General features: G+C 37.5%; 1 protein-coding gene across 3 annotated transcripts in view; it reads right to left on the bottom strand.

Moving 5' to 3' along the window:
- Positions 1-5,596: 5,596 nt before the first annotated feature.
- RNF168 (ring finger protein 168) overlaps positions 5,597-23,133 on the bottom strand; it is a 46,277-nt gene continuing 28,740 nt past the window's right edge. For 2 of the 3 annotated variants that reach the window (XM_036851173.1, XM_036851174.1), the window contains exons 5-8: positions 21,152-21,273; positions 14,206-14,287; positions 10,123-11,026; positions 5,615-6,890 (exon numbers count right to left, since the gene is read on the bottom strand). In XM_036851173.1, the coding sequence (XP_036707068.1) occupies positions 6,778-6,890; positions 10,123-11,026; positions 14,206-14,287; positions 21,152-21,273 (1,221 nt within the window). In that variant the 3' untranslated portion in view covers positions 5,615-6,777. Of the gene's footprint in view, positions 11,027-14,205; positions 14,288-21,151; positions 21,274-23,133 lie in introns of all 3 variants that reach the window. The other variant, XM_036851175.1, reaches the window with a different exon arrangement.

The following is a 23,133-nucleotide window of genomic DNA, read 5'->3' as shown; positions in this document are numbered from 1 at the left end:
TTAAAAAATATATCTTTTACACACTACTATATATAATAAAATAGTTAACTAATAAGGACCTACTGTATAGCACAGGGAACTCTACTCAATACTCTGTAGTGGCCTATACGGGAAAAGAATCTAAAAAAGAGTGGATATATGTATATGTATAACTGATTCACTTTGCTGTACACCTGAAACTAACACAACATTGTAAATCAACTATATTCGGATAAAAATTAAAAAAGAAAAACTTTACCTAAGGTATATTTAAATCTAAAAATCTAAATCTAAAAAAGAATATATATGCATATATATGTATAAATAAATCACTTTGCTATATACCTGAGACACAACATTGTAAATCAACTATACTTCAATTAAAAAATATATATATATTTATATATACATCTTTATTCAGAACAAATATATAGAACTAGCATAGCAACTTGAGCAAGCCATGAAGGTTTTTTTTTTTTTTTCCTCTGTTAACTATTTTTCTCTGTGGTTCAGGGATCTCTTGAGTCACAGGGGAGCATGTAGGCAGGGGTCTCTTGTGTCATGGGAAATATGCAAAGGATCATCAAGTGAGCCATGGGAACCAATGGGCCTGGGTCCATTTCATGGGCTAATTTTTTTAAAATCAACTTTATTGAGGTATAATTTATATGTAATAAAAGTGCATCCATTTTAATAGTACTATTTAATGAGTTTTCAAGATATTTGAACATTTTCATGACTTTTAACATCTGGTATGCTTCTTAGTGTAGCTAACAGTACCAGTCAGGGGCCTGGCGAGAAATAGATGGCCCAGTTAAACTGGATACTTTGAGAAGAGGGATTACTTACAAAGGCGTGGGCGTGGTGTAGGGAAAGCACAAGATGGTTCTTTGTAGCAATGCCAGAGAGCTGTTCCCTCCGCACCAGAGGGGCAGAGAGGAGGAAGCAGCTGCCAGAACCTGGAAAGAGAGGCTGTGCGGTGAGGGAGACTGTGTGGAGGGTGCACCTTCACAGGAGCTCTGACTTCCAGTTGAGGGGCATAGCCAACCAGACTTCGGTGATCCTGCAGAGAAGTCAGGGAGATAAATGCTCCAATCGTACTCCCCTCTCTCTCTGATTTCCTGCTAGGGCTCCTCTTGGCATAATTCAACTAGACATCAGAGGGTCAGGGAGCCCCCCCGATTTAGTCCTTACAGGTTACAGTACTCCCGGGGCATTCCCAGGACAAGGGTGAAAAGGAGGGGCAATCAGAAGATACGTGTTATATGCTTAGTGAGTTAGGGTTAGTTTAAGGAGAAAGTAGCAAGACTTCTTGTGAGAAGGTGTTTTGGGGGCGGTGAATGGGGAGGAAAGGCCATTTCAAGCTTGGTGGTTTCTCAGTCCATGCCATAGGACCTATATCAGTTAACTTGATGCACAACAATATAACCCTAATGTCTTGATATGACACACCTATATTATCTCAGCCAGTGGTCTGGGTATGGTTTAGCTGTGTTTTCTGCTAGGGTCTCACCAGGCTGCAATCAACGTGTTGGCCAGGGCTAGTTTTCATTTGGAGGCTCCACTGGGGGAAACACCCACTCCCCTGCTTGCATGGTTGTTGGCAGCATTCAGTTCCTTGCAGCTGTAGTACAGAGAACTTCAGTTTTTCTCTGGCTGTTGGGCGGAGGCCACCCTCAGCTCCTAAAGCCCATTTATAGTTCCCTGCCGCATGAGGCTCCCCAGCATGGCCTCAAACACTTTTTACCAGAATAACCAACCTGGGGAGCTAAAAAGGTGCAGTGGGGAAGAATGGGAAGTGCCAAGGGGTCCTAAAGGTAGCAGATCTCAGAAAAACATCAGCAAGCATTCATCTGCAGAAGGTGAGGGCCCCATTCTGAGTGGAAGTCCTATGAGCAGATCTGAGAACAGAGTCAGGCAGAGCATTGGAGAGGGTGGCAGGGGGAGGTGGAAAGGAAAAATCAAAAAATTACGTAGGCCCAGTGGTGGTAGATTTAAGAGAGGGAATCCTTTTAGAAAGCAGAGGCAGTATTCCTTGGTAGCAGCCACTGGTGATGAAGGAAAGGAAGTGGCTGGGGGTAAGAGACTGACAGCAACAGAATGAGATTCTAGAGTTGATATGGAAAAATAACAAGAATAGCTGAAATATTGTGGGAGGAAAAAAAAAGCAATGAGAGGTGACGCTGTATCATAAAACTTCAGTAACTAAAACAGTATGCTATCAATGCACGGGTGGGTAGCATGCCAATGGAACAAAACAGGAAATCCAAATATAGACCCTAACATGTATGGAAACTTAGCATATAAGTAGGCTCTCGGATTAGTGGCAATAATGGACTTTTAAAAAATGGTGTTGGGGAAATTGAATAAACAATGAAAAAAATAATAAAGTTGGACCGTACCTTACTCCCTACACCAGGTTGAACATCAAATGAGTCAAATATTGAAATGTAAAAATTAAAACCATATAAAATATACATGTATTGAGGGGAAAGGGTAACATCTTTATAGCTGTGAAGAAAATTCTTTCAACAAAAAAATCAATCCAGTTTTTCAAATGATTGAAAAATTAAACTATCTGAAGGTCAAAAACTTCAGCATGGGGGGAAAAAAAAAGCACCTCATAATTAAGGTCAAATGATAAATGGCAAACTGCTGTCAAAATATAAGACTAGGGGATTCCCTGGCAGTCCAGTGGTTAGCACAGGTATGCTGGTGGTCAGGTGACCAGCACTGCACAAAGAAAACCTCAGATCTCGTAGGGAAGTGTGACGGTGTTGGCTGTGCAGGAAGTGTGTTTACTGGCCTGAGACAACTGATGATTAGCTGGCTTTCAGAGCATGAGGCTGTCACTGATTGGTTGGTTTTCAGAGGTGTGCTCAATGAACCAAGTTGTCATTGATTGATTAGACAGGTTTATAACCTGTTCTGGTAGTTACTTGTTACCATGGCTATCAAACAATCAATCTTTTCCCAGGTGTGTGGGGACTCATTCCCATGGGGAAAATTTTTTGTAACTCATTACTAAAAAGGGTCAATCTTCCTAATGCATTAAGAGGCCCTAGAAATTGAGAAGAATGTCTGACAACCTAATAGAAAAATAAGCAAAGAATGCAAACAGAAAATAAATACAAATGGTCTTAGAACATTGAGAAAAAAAAAACAACAAAAACCCTCAACCTCATTTAAAATAAATGTTTTCTGTAGCAACTGCTCTCAAGACCCTGGAGAAAAACACAAACCACATTCCATAAAATTAAAGTGTCAAAATAAAGTTTTGACATTTAAAGATAATTTAATGCAGAAGCCACTAAATTTGTTTAGTTCTTTTTAAATATATTTTTAAACATTTAATTAAGTATAGTTGATTTATAATGTGGTGTTAGTTTCAGGTGTACAGCATAGTAATTCAAATATATATATATATATTTTTTTTTTTTTTTTTCTTTTTCGGATTCTTTTCCCATATAGGTTATTACAAAATATTGAGCATAGTTCCCTGTGCTACGCAGTAGGTCCTTGTTGGTGATCGATTTTATACATAGTAGTGTGTATGTGTTAACCCCAACCTCCTAATTTATCCCTCCCCCAGAAGCCACTAAATTTGGAATAAAGGTTTCAGTAAAATACATGATGCATAAATTATTTTTTTAAACCAAAGAGGCATGGTTGGTTCAGCTCCCATCTTTTTGGTAGTTTTTGCTATTATGCAACATTAAAATTGCCACTTCTCCCCAACCAAAGACCTAAGTCTTAGGTAATTAGACCTCTTATCTACTTTTTGGTTTGTGATGTGCTAATCAGCACCAAAATAAATCTTTTTCTTCTAAAAGTAAACCAGTTAATTCATGTAATTTTTAGCTTTATACAAATAAAAGCTTTAAATATAAGTTTTCTAAGCATTTTCCAACAGAAGGAATCAAGTACATTTTTTTGTTTACAAGGTGCTTTTCCAAAAGGACAATCATTTTGAACACTTTCCAAGTCAATGAACTTAGAATACATTTGTATAAACTATAGCATTTCAAGCTCTTTGGGAGTAGAAAGATTCTGTCACACTGAAACCGAACAGATTTGGTATTATCTCAGTGCCTCTTGCTAAGATTATTACATAATTCCTGTCATCTAATTTTTTGCAATCTAGGATTACTCTGGAGAGTTACTTCATTATGATCTATTCCAATTACTAAAATGCCCTCCTTTAAATATTATCCTGGTGTTCTATTACTTCTAGGGTGTACCCTCCTAGGAGCTCTGGGAATTTAGTGATGTCTGATGGCCTTAATTTTCTGTAGAAGAAATTTCAGAGAGGGGTTCTTGGCATCCCGGTAGGTGAGGAATTAGAAAGCTTTGTAGGCACTCGGGACAATGGTGGCTTTAGGTGATTGTTAGCTTGTGTATAGGGTGGCACACACAAACCTTACTCTCTAATCATCAGTTCTGGTCAAGATGGGGACACTTGGGTATATAGGAACTGAACAATTGGCAGGGCTTTCTACAGGTACTTGGGAAGGTTCTCCAGTTTTCTTCCATAGATCCTTTATGAGGTTTTACTTCTCCTGGGCATTTGTGCTTAAGCATAATTTCCCACACATATTACTCCATCTTAACAGGATAGGAACTTTCCAAGTTTTTGCCTTAGAGATTTCAGGACATCTTTGTACTAGAATCCATTTACGAAAAACTTCTCTGCTGTTTTTTCCCCCCTCTTACCTCTTAGCTCCTGCCTGTCTTCTCAAGCCTGCCATTCTAAACTCCGCTGGGATATAAAAAACAATTTTCCAGACTCTCCCAGACTCCTTTGCCAGCAAGCTTCCTATTAAGTTCTATTACCTATAAGAGGTACTAAAAGGGAAGGGAAAAAGGGACTTTTTTTTTTGCTGTTCCTATCAGTGTTGCCCCAGCAGTGGAGGTTGACCCCAGCTTCCAAATGCCTTCAACTCTTCTAGAACCAGACTCACCGGACCCTTTCAGAGTACCAGCAGTAGCTGGGAGGTGTTTCTTTCTCAAAGGTCTGAACACCAAGTCTGCAGGACCCGCTCTCCCGCACATCCTGAGCACCTACATTCTGGTAACCAAAACCCTTCCCTTGTGTTTCCCAGCTTTGAGGGTGGTAGCCACTTCCTGCAGTTATCGTCTTCGGGTTATCTGTGTTCTCTCTTGTTTCAACACCTGTCTAACCAATTTCCTATACTTCATTTCCTCTGTTGAAATACCTACTTTGGTTGTTTTCTTAAGTGGACCCCAAGCAATAGATCCAGTATAATCTACATTTGTCTAGTATAAACTGACCAGGGAGTGGGATTCTAATCCTGCAGTAAAAAACAGACACCCAAACTTTTTATGGGTCTTAAGAGATGAAGAGGAATGATACAAAAGATGGGCAAACTCAATTTATGATCCTCAATTGAGAGAAAACCTTCTGGATTGAACTAGTTTCATGGATAGAGCCTAACTGCAGCAGCCTGGGACCACAAAAGCCAAGTGGAAGAGAAATGTAAAGTGAAATGTAAAGTAAGAGAACTGTCCCCTCAGTTGAACTCAGGGTCCATGTTGCTCCAAGTCCTGCCAAAACAAGGCAATATATATTGGGGAGAACAAAACAGACTCAAAATTTGAAGTCATGATTGTTTATTAAGATCTTTACACAGGAATTAAGATATGGGTAAACATACAGTAGTGGCTCAACTCCCCATTTCAAAGTTTGTAGTGACTGACAAAACTTTATGCATACCAAATGTGTAGAACTTGTATAGGAATTTGAGGAAGCCACAAAATATTTCTGAGAAATGGTTTCTTCTGAGGCTGAAGTCTCTTGCAGTCTGGGAACTGTGACACAGGGGAACTTATGGGCAGGGGTCTCTTGTGACACGGAGCTGTAGATACATCTGGTAGGGGAGAGGTGAGTAGTCTTCATGAGTAGACAAAAGGTAACTTGCAATTTACTGGATGCCACACGTGGGTACTTACGGTACACAAAGTCACTGGATAAAGTGAAACTCTCCCAAATCACTTATTAAGGTTCTTTTTTGAGTCAAGGCCTGTGCCAGGTGCTCTATTACTTCCCTTGACTCTTTTGTTTTTTAATTAATTAATTAATTAATTAATTAGGCTGTGTCGGGTCTTACTTGCGGCACACAGGATCTTTCTTGCGGTGTGCGGGATCTTTCATTGAGGCACACGGGCTTACTTGCCCCGCAGCATGTGGGATAGTTCCCCGACCAGGGATCGAACCCGTGTGCCCTGCATTGGAAGGCAGATTCTTAACCACTGGACCACCAGGGAAGTCCCACTACCCTTAACTCTTGATAGCAACTCTTGGTTACATTGATTCCCATTTACAGATTAAGAAAGTGAGATTAACCGATAGAGACCAAGTTAAGAAGAAAATTATTCTTTCTTCCCTCCTGCACTACATGCCCTTGTTTTGGTGGTCCAAAACTCAGGCACAAATTACTAGTCCCATCGTTCAATTCCTTATATGTGAACTAAGGAATCGAAGAGCCATTTAAAACCATTCTTAGCTCACAGGCCCTACAAATATTGGCGGCATGCAGATTTGGCCCCTGGGATGCAGTTTGCAGACTTCTGTGCTAGGGCTTTCAATTGAGGCCCTGGTGTGTTCAACAGGCTTCCTTCCCCGGTAGGTCCTGAACTCTGTTCTTGTTTCATCAGCAGTGTGAGACTGATGACAACTCCTCTCTGCTTTTCAGGTTTTCAGCCTTTTAGCATCTGCTCTGAACAGTTTCAAAACTGCAGTTATCTTGATGGGAAAACCAACCTTGTGTTTGATGACCCTCAAGTCTCCAATACTGTCACTCCAGCTTCATGAGATGGCCAAGAGCTCTGCCGGTTTCTCTGTTCACCAGCAGCAGCCCTGATTCTCGTCCTGCATTCAGAATAGGCACATGCTACAAGCAAAAAAGTGGTTGCAAACATCAGTTCACCTCTCAAATCTCCCCTCTCTAGAATCTTAGCCCCTAAGTTAGTCCTCATTGTTTCAAGTAGCTTTCTGATGCTTTTAAGCATTTTAATTTTTAAATGTAAAAATTTTACATTTCTATCTGGCTTTTCTCATTGTTCTCAGCAGGACTGCAGGTCTGCAGCATTGCTACCTGAAAAGCAAAAGCTTTGCTTTCAAATAATTGAAAAATAGTATAATAAAGCTAAATATATTCAAATTCATTCACAACACTATTTCCAAAAATTCGCACTATTTTTTTTTTGCACTGAAAAACCTTCCTAAATTATGATTCTTAGAATTTAAAGGCAAAAAAGGACTGTCTAGAGTGGTATAGGTTGAGATGCCTAAGTATCCTTAATCTTGTAATATTTTAAGAACATTTAAATTTTGAGACGATATATTCAATATGATTGAAAATTTTTAAAGTATAAAAGAACATATAGAGAAAAGTCATTCTTCCACTCCTGTCTCCCAGCCACCCAGTTTCTCTCCCTGCTGGCAACACTGTTTATCTCTCTCTTAAATATATATTTCTCTTCTTTGGATAAATGGTTGTACAGTATGTACACTACTCTACATCTTGTATTTTTTGTTTAACTCTATATCTTATAGTTCTTTTCATATCAGTAAAATGGGTTTTTTGCTTAATTGCTGTATAGTATTCTATTTTACCATCATTTATTTAGTGTTTCTTGATATGATTAAGGTTGTTTCTAAGCTGGTTATTACAAACAATGCCAAACAAAAATGTTTTATGCATGCCATTCTACATATATGTGAAAACAGCTTTAACAAATTCCTAAAGGTAGATTGCCAAGGTTACCTCTCTAGGGCTTTAAAAGTTTCTATTCATACTAAGCAACATATAAGAGTGCCTATTTACCTACATGCTTGCCAAGACTGGGGGAAAAAAAAAACCAAAATACAAAACACCTTTACTAATCTGAAGGGTGGAAAAATGTATTAGTATAAGTGATACTATGCATCTTTTCACACATTAGAGCCACTTATATTTCCTTTCCTGGGAACTATGTTTCTTGGGAACATAAACTTTTCTAATTTTCCTTTTGGGTTGTTAGTCTTTTTCTAAACGTATTGGCAGACACTTTATATAAAGGAAATTAGTTCTTTGTGATGAGTTGTATCTATTTCTTCTCAAGTTTGCCATGTCTTCCAATTTTCCTTTATGGTAGTTTTTGTTATGCAGAACTTTTTATTTTCATGTGTTAATTTTTATTTTTAACTGTGAAAAACACATAGTCCATTTCAATTTTTAATAATTATTTTAATTTTCAGATTCTCAACCTCTGCATAGTTTTAGCACTCCCTGAGAAATTAAACACTCTCATATCCCTTCCATAAAAATGGGAAGAAAGTATCAATAAATTCTAATGACTGACACAAAACATTTACTAGTTTCTCACAAAAATGCATACATGGTAGTATCAGAAAGACTAATTGAGAAATTAAAATTTATCTTAAAACCAACTTTAGTCAGGAAGACTTCTTCACAGACAAATAAGTGGTTATATATGTAAATCCTAAATACATTACACTATTTTCCCCCCTTTTTGGTCATGGACTATTCCAGGAAGATTTAATTATATAACTTTTAATTTGAAGAGTCACTAAAATGTAAAGCAAAATTGGTCTTAAAAAATATTGGTTTGATGAAAAGATATACATATTTTAGTCTATTTTAGACAAATTTGGTTAGTTTCTAACTACACTTCATTTCAGCACAATCATTACTCAGGGGACAATCACTTTTGAGAAAGGGCAAACTAAATTTTAAATTAGCATCAGAATTCTACCCATAATTACCCAATCAATATTGAAGTACACACCATCAAGTATGCAAAGATTACAGAATTTCAGTTACAAAATTTGGAGGAAAAAAATCTTAATTATGTATAAAAACATTGACAAATTTAAGCTAGAATTATTAGCTCTAGGACATTTTATTGCATTATTACCTTAAAAGGATGGCTAACTAGATATCAGCAGCAACGCTGTTAAAACGGTTGTTTGCTCAAAGTTGTTCATATTAATGAAACAAAAGATTAATAGTCTCTAAGTTAAATTTCACAAAATGAAATCGCAGCCTTCTGATTTAACTTTCGGGGGTAAGACAGGGCAAAACCCAAATATCATACTTTCTATTTTTGTCCATAAACACAAATAAAAGTCAGTATCAATACAAAGGTTAACATAAGGAAATAAACACATGATTAGTCAGGTTCTACAACATAGGATACTGCGACATAACTCTTCTACAGTAAATTCCCCCTTTTTTTTGGAATAGCAGATTAGATAGTATGGTATGAAAAGCTGTTAAAACCCAAATGTTTTCTGTGCCATCTAGCAAAGAAAGCACAAGGAAGAATACTTTGCCAAACTACACCTGCTACTCCAGCCTGGACCCAGTTGTCTGATCATCCACTCAGTTTCAAGGCCTCCAAATTGTCAATCTACCCCACTCAGCCTCATCCCAAGCTTAGCTACTTTTGCATCAAGAGTCTAGTTTCCTTTCTGTCAACTAAGTCCTAATTTTCCAGAAAACTCTGATTTTTCTGCTTTCACGTTGATCCTAACCCATTTTAAGTAAAAAAAAAAAATGCTGTAATACTTAAAGTAATTGAAGTGGACATGGAAATTAGATTACTTTGGTGTTATGGAAGATGTACTTCAAGTGCTCTGCAAATATATGGGAAAGTTGCAAGAAAACTTAGATTCTAAACCTTGCCTGGATTCCTTAGCTACTTGGTATATTATAATGTTGCTTTGATTACTAGTCAGTACAAAAAGGTGCGTGAAGGCCACAAAACATGCATATGGGGGGAAATGCATGGAAATGAAGATTTCTTGGGAGTTGGCCAAGGCATTTTTATATCCATAAGGACTGTCAACTTAAACTTAGTACATCAGTTATTAAAAAAGGAAAGGAGTGGGACTCTTGCTTACAACCAAGTTTGGCAGAAACACATTTGTATATTCCTCCCCTGATATCACGCCGTCCTTTAATTAAGGACAGTGAGTATGCCCACGGAGCAGAATTAATGAAAAATTTATAAAGAATCTATGATAGAGAACTTCACTAGATTATACAACACTCCCCTTACCCAAGCACTACTTTGTGTATCTCTGAAACATCTGAAAAATACTTTTCTGTGACTTACTAGGCTGTAGGGAATGAGGAGTTTTAGGTACATTACAATTATCTCTAGTAGAGTTTGTTATCTTTCTTCCATTAACTGAATGTTTCAACTGGATCTTAAAAGAAGGTTGCCAATTTTCATTTTTTGAGCCTCTCCTAGGTTTTGGATGCTCTAGATCAGTTTGTCTTTTGAGGTTTCTATCTTTGGAATTCTTCCTTTGTCCATTTAGTAATTTGTCTGGAGGTGAGGACGTAGCACGTAACTGATATCCATCTGGGGATCCTTTTTGCCGGTTTGGCCTCATTTGTTCTTGATCCACCTCTTTCTGAAGCTGTAATGCTAATAACCTGTCCTGTTCTTCTTGTTTACGTCTCTCAAAAAGTAGACATTCAAGATCTATCAGTTTTTGGGTAACGTTGATTTCTGTTTCTTCTTGGTCTGAGGAAGCTTTGGGGAACATTTTTCTTCTTTTTGCAGAAAAGCATGGATCCCTGACTGCTTCAGACAAAGGTTCCTGGTTTTTTCTTTTGGAGATATCTTTACTGATCAGTAGGTGAGACTCTTCATTTTCTGTCTCAACTGTGTTATTTCTAATTATCTGTGTCATATCTGATACAGTGCACCGACTCTCTGCTTTGCCACAAGGCTTAACTGCAGCTTCTCCAGAGTAGGGAACTCTGGCTTCAGGTCCCTCATGATTTATGACACATAACCCTTTTTCATGATTGCTTGGTCTTGTTTTGACTTTTCCTTCAAGGCACCATTCTCTACCACTGGCACATAACTGAGGCATAGGTGACTCCACTGAAGATTGTGCACCTTGTTCTTGAACTTCAAGGCATATCTGAGGAGAAAGTGTTGGCATATCTTCCTCAATTTCTGTGTCTTGCCATGTAGGGCTCTTCACATCACTGCTGTCAGTTTCCTGTAGAAAACAGAAAAACATTGAGTGAACCAGGGGAAAACATCAAGTCGTAATACATAAGTCTAATTAATTACTCTGATACCAAAGCTGAGTTGTCACTATAAAGTAATTATTATTACTACTAATAAGATATATTAATTCTTAATAGTATTTTTATTCTGTGTGCCAATTTAGATTAAGGTATTTCTTCATTTTCACTCCCATGAAAACCTACAGTTTAAAATCCACAAACTAGTTCTATATATGGCCAGAAGCTGGCACCATGACTTGACTTCTCATCTTACAAACTTCCTCTAGCCCAGGGATTTTTAATCCCTTTTTGTGTCACAAACCCTTCTCCTTTTGGCATTTTTGTGAAGCTTACGGACCTCTTTGAGAATATTTTTAAACATAAAAATAAATACACAGGGGGACTTCCCTGGTGGCTCAGTGGTTAAGAATCCGCCTGCCAATGCAGGGGACATGGGTTCGAGCCCTGATCTGGGAAGATCCCACATGCCGCGAAACAACTAAGCCCGTGCCCCACAACTACTAAAGCCCACGCGCCTAGAGTCCATGCTCTGCAACAAGAGAAGCCACTGCAGTGAGAAGCTCACATACCGCAACAGAGACAAGCCCTCACTGGTTGCAACTAGCGAAAGCCCGCGCGCAGCAACAAAGACCCAACGCATCCAAAAATAAATACATACACACACACACACATACATACATACATAGGGAACAATTTATATTGCAACACAATTATTAAAATCTTACAATTTATGATGTAATAATGCATATCTATTAATACATTAAGTAATAAGATCTAGTGGCAAGTCTAATAATTGGTAACACTGAAGGAGGGATGAGTATAAATGATATTTCAAGAGATCTGCAACAAATGTAACGTGATTAAAAACCTGTGTTATCTATTGGTGACAAAGTCACAGGTACTGTTAACAGTATTATGGTTTACTGGTTTGCTGCCTACATTCATAACTAAAGGAAACGCTAAAATGAGAGGTCAGGTGGAAGTAAAGATAAACTTTTCCTTACACCATGTTCATGTGTACTCTGTGGATTCTACCCATAGACCTTAGGTTAAGAACCCTTGCTTTAGCCAGTATAATTCTTCTCACTTACAGGTCTTGGGTAAGTTAAGACCTAGGATTAGTTTTGACCATGGGAAAGCCTTAAGAAGAAAGGTTTCGGGACTTCCCTGGTGGCGCAGTGGTTAAGACTCCACGCTCCCAATGCAGGAGGCCCAGGTTCGATTCCTGGTCAGGGAACTAGATCCCACATGCATGCTGCAACTAAGGAGCCAGCGAGCCGCAACTAAGGCATGCTGCAACTAAGACCTAGTGCAACCAACCAAACAAACAAATAAATAAATTAAATAAATAAATAAAAAAGAAGAAAGGCTTCAATGAGAACTTGCTTCAAAACAAAAATTACTCCTTGTTTGCGATCTTAAATCTGTTCTTTTACCTACTTTGCTTTGCATTTATCATTCCTCATAACATTTTTTATGAAACAATGTAGTTTGGATTGGACAAATTCTAGGTTGCTTACCTAGTTTTGCTGTGAATATTAATGCCAGGATAGGAAAAAAAAATCCCAGCCTACAATGCCTCTCCCATCAATCCTTAGTTCCAGCATGAGCCAGACCATCTGGACTTGAATTCTCCCTCTATTACTTCTACCTAAGGGACTCTGAGCAATTCTCTTGCCTCTGCATGCCTCAGTTTTCTCAACTATAATTGGGCACAAGAAGGGTACCTTACAGAGTTGGTGGTTGTGATGAAGATTAAAGAAAATAAATACATTATTTGGCACATAAATGTCCATTAAATGTTAGGTGCTATAAAACCACCTAGCTAAACTGAAAAAAGTTTAGGAACCTGTGAGTAAAGGGTTAATAAAACTTCCATGTAGGAAACTGACCTTGGTGTCAGCTGGCTTTTCCTAGTTCTATTTTCCTGGAAGCCTGATAGAGGTGAAATGTCACCTGTGTTACTTGGCCACATAGCTTATGGTAAAAATGACTCTTACTGGTGAACTGCATCTGTACTAGGAGAACTAGGAGTGATCTATAAATACCTTGCAGGAAGCCAAAGCTCAGGGCTTCTGTAAGTGACTTACAACTCTTTGATTGGCTGTGTTCCTTCCCAGGACCCCTGGAAGCCACACCCATGAGTTGTTACAGTAAATAATTTACTCTTATGGGGCATGGGACTTCTAAGTCTGGTGGTTACTACACTCCTCTGCATGGTCTCGCTTCCAGGCCATCACTTAGGAGCTCTGCAGTGAGGACTCTTGCTGAACAGATATGCCTGATGTCTGATGCTACCCTACTAGCACGCTTTGTTCACCATTGTGTAATCCTTTAAGTGAAGCTGGCACCAGGGGTAGCCTGTTTAGTTTTGTGAGTCCGATGATCTCAGTCAGGGATCTACAAACTATGGCCCATGGACCAAAGTCAGCCTGGTGCTTATTTTTGTACAGTTTTACTGGAACAAAGACAAGCTCATTTGTTTACATATTGTTATGGATGCTTTCAAATGACAACAGCATCACTGAACAGTTGTGACTGAGACCATTTGGGCCACAAAGCCTAAAATATTTACTATCTGGCTCTTAAGAGAAAAGGTCTGCTGACTCCTAGCCTAAGTGAGCCTAAGGTGACTAAGAAAGGTTGTTCCATTTACCATAGTGACTTTAAAAAAAGTTAGGAGGGGCTTCCCTGGTGGCGCAGTGGTTGAGAATCTGCCTGCCAATGCAGGGGACACGGGTTCGAGCCCTGGTCTGGGAAGATCCCACATGCCGCGGAGCAACTAGGCCCGTGAGCCACAATTACTGAGCCTGCGCGTCTGGAGCCTGTGCTCCGCAACAAGAGAGGCCGCGATAGTGAGAGACCCGCGCACCGCGATGAAGAGTGGCCCCCGCTTGCCACAACTAGACAAAGCCCTCGCACAGAAACGAAGACCCAACACAGCCATAAATCAATAAAATAAATTAAAAAAAAAAAAGAAGGCTTATGGAGAGGAGCATACTTTCATCTCATAGATAGATAATTCAATTTAAATAATCCCTCCCTTGGCCAATATTATTAAAAAAAAAAATTTAGGAAACTGCAAGTATTAACAATCTATAGCATTAATAAACCTGCCAAGCCAAGAACATCTTTAGCATCCACATACCTTGGACATAGAGTCTTTCCTATCTTCTTGTACAACTTCAGACTGTGATGCTGACCCAAGTTGAGATTTAGGTGACAAATACCTTAAAAAAGAAAAAAAGTTTGCCAAAATTTGAATGCTTTGAAACACAAGTGGCATGTATCCAATATAATAAAGCCAGATTAGCTATTTATGCTGAAGGCTGTCTGGCTTGCTGCTTGGCTGATTTATCAGAAAGAGTGTATTTCACCTCCCTGTCTCAGGTATTTTGTTCTATTTCTGGAGCAAAACTTAGAAGTCTGAGTATTGATATATTTTAGTGAAAAATAGCAGAAAAGGAAGTAAAAGTCAAATCTAAATTATTCCTTAATTCTCAAAAGAATTTAAACAGGTAGGTACTAGCATCAAAACAACGTAAGACTGTACAGCCTTCCCAAAAGTAATGGAAATGACATTTTAAGTCAGGAGAAGGAATATGTTAGTTTCTTTTTAATGCCAGAAATTCTACATTTTGTACCTCTATTTGAAAAATGGTCTATGATTAGATTCTTTACCATTTTGGTATAGAGATTTTATTATATACATATTTTATATCAACTATCTACTTAGAGATATAAAAGATTTATCAATGTATCAGCATAAGAGCACATCTCTAAATATCTAAGCATCTTTAATAGGCTGTTTGCCACTGAAAATATTAAGTCTGTAATATAATGGAAAACATAAAAGAAATGGGAATAAAAGGACAGGTTATAAGAGGTTAGGTATATTTTTTAAATATGTTTTTTTGGATTTTGTAAAAAAAATCCAAACACATACACAACTATGCTCAAAAATGGCACAAATGTTGGCTGTCTTCAAGTGGTGGTAACTTTGGGTGATTTTCTAAGAGCGGCTAGCTTTTATAATTAAAGAAAAAAATGGAAAAATGTCTGATTGCAAATATGTAAAATCGTAAGTTCCATGGTGTCCAAAGCACGAACGTGTAGCATATATCACATTAAAATAAAATCTAGACAAAGATCTCATATAAAGAATAAATATCCCTTATAGATAAAATAGTATCTAAACCGCATATTTAGTTGCATCAACCTAAATATTTACTCTGAAAACTTATGAGAACAAGAACTACCTCTCAGTTGATAAAACAGGAGTCCAGGTTTAGTCTCATTTTAATTTTGTTTCCCAAAGCTGAAGAATTCCTTCTGCCAATGTTAGATATTAGTAACCAAGTATATTAAAACCAACATAGAATTATTACAGCTTAATAGCTGTTCAGAAATCCATAAGCAGAAAACAAAACAAGGTGCGATCAGATACCCATCTAACATAATTGGCGAAGATTTGTGAACTCTCTGGGATATTGTTTATTTATAATAACCAAGTAATACATGAATACATGTAGCAAATATGTGTCATCATCCCTTTCCATTCCTATTTGCTTCCTCATATGTAACCAAGTTTTTAAAAATTATTTCTATATACTGCACATTTTAAAGCAATCATTCTTCTGTGATTTCCTTTTTTCACTTATGTCTTATAGATCTTTATAAAAAACTATATACATAGGCCTACCTCATAAAAACAAATAGTTTACAAGAAAATAGTTACAAAATCTATGTAAGGGGTGGTGGTGGTGGTGGTGGTGTGATGAATTGGGCGATTGGGATTGACATGTATACACTAATATGTATAAAATTGATGACTAATACATCACAGTTACAGGGAGGGAGATACTGACTGGGAAAGGATACGAGTGAACCTTTTGGAAACAGTCTGTATCTTAATCTGGAGTGTGGTTTATACATATGTAAATTCTCCAGAAGTTACATTTAAGATTAATATATATATACTTTTAAAGAAGTTTTAAAATCTTATTGTAAAAACCCTTATACTTATCACTCAGTTTAAGGGGAAAAAAAATCACTGATTTTAAAATTCTTTATGGGGGCTTCTCTTTGTGCCCCAGCTGACAGGCTACAACTATCCTGAGATGCTCTTATCTCTTGCTTTTATTTATTTATTTTTCCCTTGGTCTATTTTACTTTACTTTTATTGGGGTGTAGTTGTTTTATAATGTGTTAGTCTTATGTCTTGCTTTTAAAAATAGTCTTACCACACACTAGTACCCCTAAACACTTTATTGCTTAGTACTGCATGATTTCTGAACTTTACGTATATGGAATCATACTACACGTATCTTTCCACAACTTGACTTCACACAGCACCTTCCTGAATCAGGCATGTTTTCCTTAGCCAGAATTCATTTTCATTGCTGGAAAGTAACAGTATTCTGGTCTATTGTTGGACATGTGGGTGCTTCTGGCTCTTTACTGTTACTAATAGTACTGCTGGGAACATTCCTGCACATGTCTTCTGGGGTTTTAGTGTCTATACTACAGTCAAAGAGCATCAACCTTTTACACTCCCACCTAGAGTGTAAGTGCTCCTTATCCTCTAGGATACCTAATATTGCCAGAAAGTTTAATTTTTCCAATAGGGTGAGTATGAAATGTTACCTCATCGTTATTTTATTGTTGTTTTTATTGAGGTGTAATTGACATATGACATTATATTAGTATCAGGTATACAACATAATGATTCAATATTTGTATATGTGAAATGACCTCACTGTAATTTTTTAAAAATTCTATTGAAGTATAGTTGATTTACAATGTGTTAATGTGTTAATTTCTGCTGTACAGCAAAGTGATTTCAGTTATACAGATATATATATACTCTTTTCCATTACGGTTTATCACAGGATATTGAATGTAGTTCCCTGTGTTCCTAGTAGGACCTTGTTGTTTACCCATTCTATATATAATAGTTTGCATCTGCTAATCCCAAACTCCCAATCCTTCCCTCCCTGACTCACACTCCCCCTTGACAACCCCAAGTCTGTTCTCTATATCTGCCTCACTGTAATTTAAATTAAAATGTCCTTGATTACTAATAAAGTTCAATCTTTTCACATATGTATTGGCCTTCAGCTTTCGTGTTCTGTGATGTCAAAATTTTTTGCTTCTTTTTCTGTAGCTGTCTTTTTCTCACAAATAGGTGGGTATTCTTTAATAATAAACTTTTTCCAGTAAGTAAGTTGAAATATCTTCTTTTAGAGGGCAGCTTATCTTTTTATTCCCTGAAGGTATTTTGATAAAGACATTTTTAATCTTATTATAGTCTATTTGTTTTGCTCCTTAAAGCATCCCTCTCTACAGATATTCTTTGTTACCTTCCTAAAGATTTATTTCATGTATGTACGTATATATTTACATATTTACTTATTTATTTACGTATGCCGTGCTGCGCGGCTTGCTGGATCTTAGTTCCCGGACCAGGGATTGAACTCAGCAGTGAAAGTGCCGAGTCCTAACCACTGGACCGCCAGGGAATTCCCTTGTCTTTTTTTTTTTTAATATAAATTTTATTTATTTATTTATTTATTATTATTATTAACTTTTGGCTGTGTTGGGTCTTCGTTTCTGCGCGAGGGCTTCCCCTAGCCGCGGCAAGTGGGGGCCACTCTTCATCGCGGTGCGCGGGCCTCTCACTATCGTGGCCTCTCTTGTTGTGGAGCACAGGCTCCAGATGCGCAGGCTCAGTAGTTGTGGCTCACGGGCCCAGTTGCTCCGCAGCATATGGGATCTTCCCAGACCAGGGCTCGAACCCGTGTCCCCTGCATTGGCAGGCAGATTCTCAACCACTGCACCACCAGGGAAGCCCCCCTTGTCTTTTTAATAGGTCTTTAATTCATCTTAATTTTTATACATAGTATGAATCGAGGTCCAAGCTAATTTTCCCCCCATATTATCCACTGTCCCACAGGCATTTATTGACAAGTACATCCTTTCTCCACTGACCAGCAATGGTGACTACTGTGTTGCTTATCCAAAGTACCCCAAAACTTAGTGGCTTAAACCAACAAACATTATCTCATAGTTTCTGAGGGTCAGGAATTCGAGAGCAGCTTAGCAGGGTAGTTCTGGCTCAGGATTTTCATGAGGGTCCAGTCAAGATGCTGGTCAGTCATCTGGTCAGTAGCCTGACTGGGGCTAAAGGATCACCTTCCAACCAGGCTCATGCACAAAGGCTATTCTGGAGGTCTCACTTCCTTACTGGTTGTTGGCAGAAGGCCCCAGCTCCTTACCATGTGGGACTTTCCATAGGGCTGCTCACAACATGACAGCTAACTTTCCCAGAGCAAATAATCCAAAAGAGAAAAGTCACTTTAGAACTTAGTCTCTGAAGTGTACAATGTCCCTTCTGGTAATTCTATGTGTATACTTAAGTCCAGCCCACATTCAAGGGGAGGGGAATTAGGCTCAGTCTTTTGAAGGGAGAAATATCAAAGATTTGTGAACATATTTTAAAAACACAAAAGCTAGCATAAAGGTTCTACAAACTGTGGTGTGTTTCTAAGCTATCTATTATTTTGTCTCATCATTTTGTCTATCCATCCCTGTGCAAATACCACATATGTTTACTTACTATAAATGTGAAGCATCCATACCTCCACCACACATTTTATTTTTCATCAGGAGTATCTGAAGGCCCTTTCTCTTCCATATAAATTTTAAAATCAGAATGCAAGAAAAAAAAAAAACGTTGGTGGGACTTCCCTGGCGGGCCAGTGGTTAAGACTGTGCTTCCACTGCAGGGGGCGTGGGTTTGATCCCTGGTCAGGGAACTAAGATCCCATATGCCACGTGGCAAGCCCAAAAAAGAACACCCCCCCAAAACAAAAACAACAACAACAACAACAACAACAACAAAAAGGTTGGAATTCTGATTTCAAATGCATTTAACCTATAGATCAGTTTGGAGAGCTCTGACATTAAGCAATTTTGTAACATTAGACATCTTCCAACCTACAACTACTACGTATTTCTTTAATATAGTAAAATTTTATAACATGCTCCATAAGGACTTTTAGATTTTTCAATAAATTTATTTCTAAGTACTTTTTATTTTCTGATGCTACTACAGAATCTTTGTTCTTACGTTTGCAATAGACTTTTTTAAAAAATAAATTTATTTATTTTATTTATTTATTTTTGGCTGCACTGGGTCTTCGCTGCTGCACGTTGGCTTTCTCTAGTTGTGGCGAGCGGGGGCTACTCTTTGTTGCGGTGTGTGTGCTTCTCATTGCAGTGGCTTCTCTTGTTGTGAAGCACAGTCTCTAGGCATGCGGGCTTCAGTAGTTGTGGCACACGTGCTCAGTAGTTGTGGCGCACGGGCTCTAGAGTGCAGGCTCAGTAGTTGTGGCGCATGGGCTTAGCTGCTCTGCAGCATGTGGGATCCTCCCGGACCAGGGCTCGAACCCATGTCCCCTGCATTGGCAGGCGGATTTTCAATCACTGCGCCACCAGGGAAGTCCTGTTTTTTTTTTTTTTAATTGAAGTATAGTTGATATACAATATCATGTAAATTACAGGTGTACAATACAGTGATTCACATTTTTAAAGGTTATATTCCGTTTATCTTTATTGTAAAATATTTGTTATATTCCTTGTGTTGTACAATATATCCTTGTAGCTTACTTTATACCTAATACCTGTACCTCTTAATCCCCTACTCCTATATTGCCCCTCCCCCCTTCCTTCACCCCACTGGTAACCACTAGTTACCAGCCTGTGAGTCCGCTTCTTTTTTGTTATGGACTTGTCATTTTAGATATATATTCATTCTTTCTTCTTTTTCTGATATGGCATTTAAAGCCTTCTAAATACTACTTCAGCCATATCCCAGGAGGTCTGATGTATAATGTTTTCAGTTCTATGTTTCTATCAAGATTTATTCTTTAACCAATGAGCTACCTAGTAGTTTTTCTTAATTTTCAAAACACTTTAGTAATTTTTTTTGTTAATTATTTTAAATTTGAGGTGAAATTCATATAACATAAAATTAACCATTTTAAAGCATACATTTAGTACATTTACAAAGTTGTGCAACCATCACTTCTATCTAGTTTGTTGTTTATTTTTAAGAATTCTTTATATATTCCAGAGACTAGACCTTATCTGTTTTTAACTTTGTATACCTTTAATCCACCAGTTTCTCAAGTTTCTTCAATTTCTGCTTTTAAATTCATCAGTTTATTCTTATATTTCTAGTAAATTTTTATCTTTATATATTTCACAATATATATTTAGATTCATGAAGATTCATGACAGCTATATCCTTTATGCAGAATAGTATTATATCAATATGAAATATCCCTGCTTTTCTCCTTTTAATGGTTTTTCTCGACTTCTACTTTGCATTATATCAGGCATTAACAATATTGATGTTGCATATCTACTTCTTCTTTTAATAGCAACCACCTCATTTAATGCTGCCCTCTTCCCATCTATCTCCATCTCCCTGTCCCAAGTTTCCACCATCTCAAATCCTAAATTTCTATGAATTTTACAAGGAGGCAAATTACCTGCACATATTTACCCAGTTGAATCAAAAGCCCTTGCATGTTTTTGAAGTCTAGATTGTAGTTGATAAACTTTTTCAACTACGAATTACTATGGAAAAGCTTATATACTCATAGAGTCATCAACTCTTCCTGCTGCTAAGAGGGGCACTCTGGGGCAACTAAATTCACTCCACTGTTGACTACCTGACTCATGTTTTGTGTACAGTAGGGAAGAAATGTAATATATAAACTGGGAAAAAGAGGGTGGGGTAATGATCTAGATGCCAAACTGTAAACTCCTTCAATGAGAATGACCTTATATGGAACTAGATTCTCACTTGAATCTAAATCAAGAGAAAAAGGAAATGGGAATAACATGGAAATCCTGAGCAATCAAGATAAAAAAGGCTTCACATCCCTCTTCATGCTAGCCAGGAATCTATGCTATGTGAGCATCTCTCTTATTTTCACTTTACATCAACCTCAGACCATCTGGAGGGTTTTCATGCAGAGCTGACGGGCCAAATTTTGATATAGCAGTAAACTATATTCACTTACTTCTGAATATCTCCAGTGTTTGTTTGTTTGTTCTTACTTTTCTTCTGTGACTTGGTTGTGACTGGATCAGATTTTTCGGAATTCAAGGGCGAAGCCAAGATACTTCCCTCACAGAAATTGTTCTTCAACAGCAGAAAAAGCATAAAACAATTTTAAAATAAAATAAGCTATTAATCAATTCAGAATCCACAATAGAATTTTTCAGGAATTATTAAATTCTATACATCCTTTGAATAATATTGACCATGCAAAAATTAATATAAACAAGATAAAGTTTATCTAAGTTGGTCTAAATTGCATTTTTACTCTACATTATAAACACAAAAGAGCATGATGATACTAATCTCATTAGCTGATAATTTCTGCTAACTTTTCTAATGAATAATTTCATATTTATAACTACCTTAATCTGTAGGGAAAAATTCAGAGCTGTGGCGATACCTGGAATAAAATTTGTTTTATGTAAAATAATTTAATTTGGGGATTTAAGGGCATACCAATAAATATCATCAATATTTACTTGCTGTCTAATGGCAATCTCATAAGTTTCTTACTACACCATTGGAAAAATTAATATACTTGGTGGTGGTAGACATTTGGCCTAGGACCACCAAACTTTTACAAGTAAACCGAAAATTATTTTAAAATATCAGCAGATCTGCTCTTATAATCCCATGTGAAAACACGAAGAATTAAAACAATAACTCTTGAAAGACAAAGTTGACCCCAGATTTTCCTCTCTGATATATTTTCTCTCCTATCCCATTTGTTATTCTATTGATCTATGTCTTTTTTTTTTGGCCATGCTGTGCAGCTTACAGGATCTTAGTCCCCAACCAGGGGATTGAACCCAGGGCCATGGCAGTGAAAGCGCCAAGTCCTAACCACTGGACTGCCAGGGAAGTTCCATGGTCTATGTCTTTTATTTAATTTCTCAATTGTGTACTGCTCCAAAGCTACTCCACTTAAATTTTAAAAGGAAATACATTCTTAAAAAGGGCATATAATCTAAAACTTGGGTATATTATTATGAATGGCAGACCTCTCAAAAATGGGGAAAAAAAACCACAACCAATTCCAATTCCAACAATATCCAATTCTGGATATACTTCATTTTGGTAAGTATATTTTAAGATATTTGTTGTTTGAAAGCAGAGGAATTGTTTTCAGAGGCTCTCAAACCTGAACGTACATCAGACTTCCCTAGATGCCTCTGGGAGTGGTATTCCCTAAATCCCATCCCCAGAGATTCTGTATTTTAAAAGAACTACGTGATTCTGCCAGGTTCTTTCAAATCACTGGGTCCCACTGTATCCTTTGGTCTTACAGTATGTGTTTTATCATCCTTTCTTTAATTCACTGTCCCCTGGGCAGTAATTTAACTATGGCAAGATAACAAAATCCAGGTTTAATATGTTATTTAAGAATTTAGGGACTTCCCTGGTGGTCCAGGGAAGCACAGTTAAGACTGCACTTGCACTGCAGGGGACACTGGTTTGATCCCTGGTTGGGGAGCTAAGATCCCGCAAGCCACAGAGCGTGGCCAGGGAAAAAAAAAGAAGTTAAAAAAAAATTTAATGTGCTTTACTTTCAAAAAGTGATCTGCATCCATACAAAGGAATATTTTGCAACTCTTACAAAAGAATTATACACTATATGTAGTAATATAATAGGAAAAATCTCTAAGAAATAGCGAGTGAAAAAGGTCAGGAGAAAAACAGTGTGATTCACACATCCTTTTCAGGTAAAAAAAAAAAAAAAAGTTATAAGAAGCTGTTAATAGTGCTAACCTTTGGGGAAAGAGACTGATGTAACGGAATAGGAATAGGAGTGGAGAAGTGGGGGGGGGAAATGGAGCTTTCATTTTCCACTGAATAGCTTTCCTGCATAACTGAATTTACTAACAACTTACAAAAATGGTTTTTAAAAGCATACTTGGATTAGAGCAAATATATAACAGTATGCCAAAAAAGTTTTGCTTT

This window comes from Balaenoptera musculus, chromosome 4 (assembly GCF_009873245.2).
Source record: "Balaenoptera musculus isolate JJ_BM4_2016_0621 chromosome 4, mBalMus1.pri.v3, whole genome shotgun sequence".
NCBI classification, from domain to species: Eukaryota; Metazoa; Chordata; class Mammalia; order Artiodactyla; family Balaenopteridae; genus Balaenoptera; species Balaenoptera musculus.
Note: the sequence above shows the minus strand (reverse complement) of the source record. Positions and strands in the feature narration are given on the sequence as shown.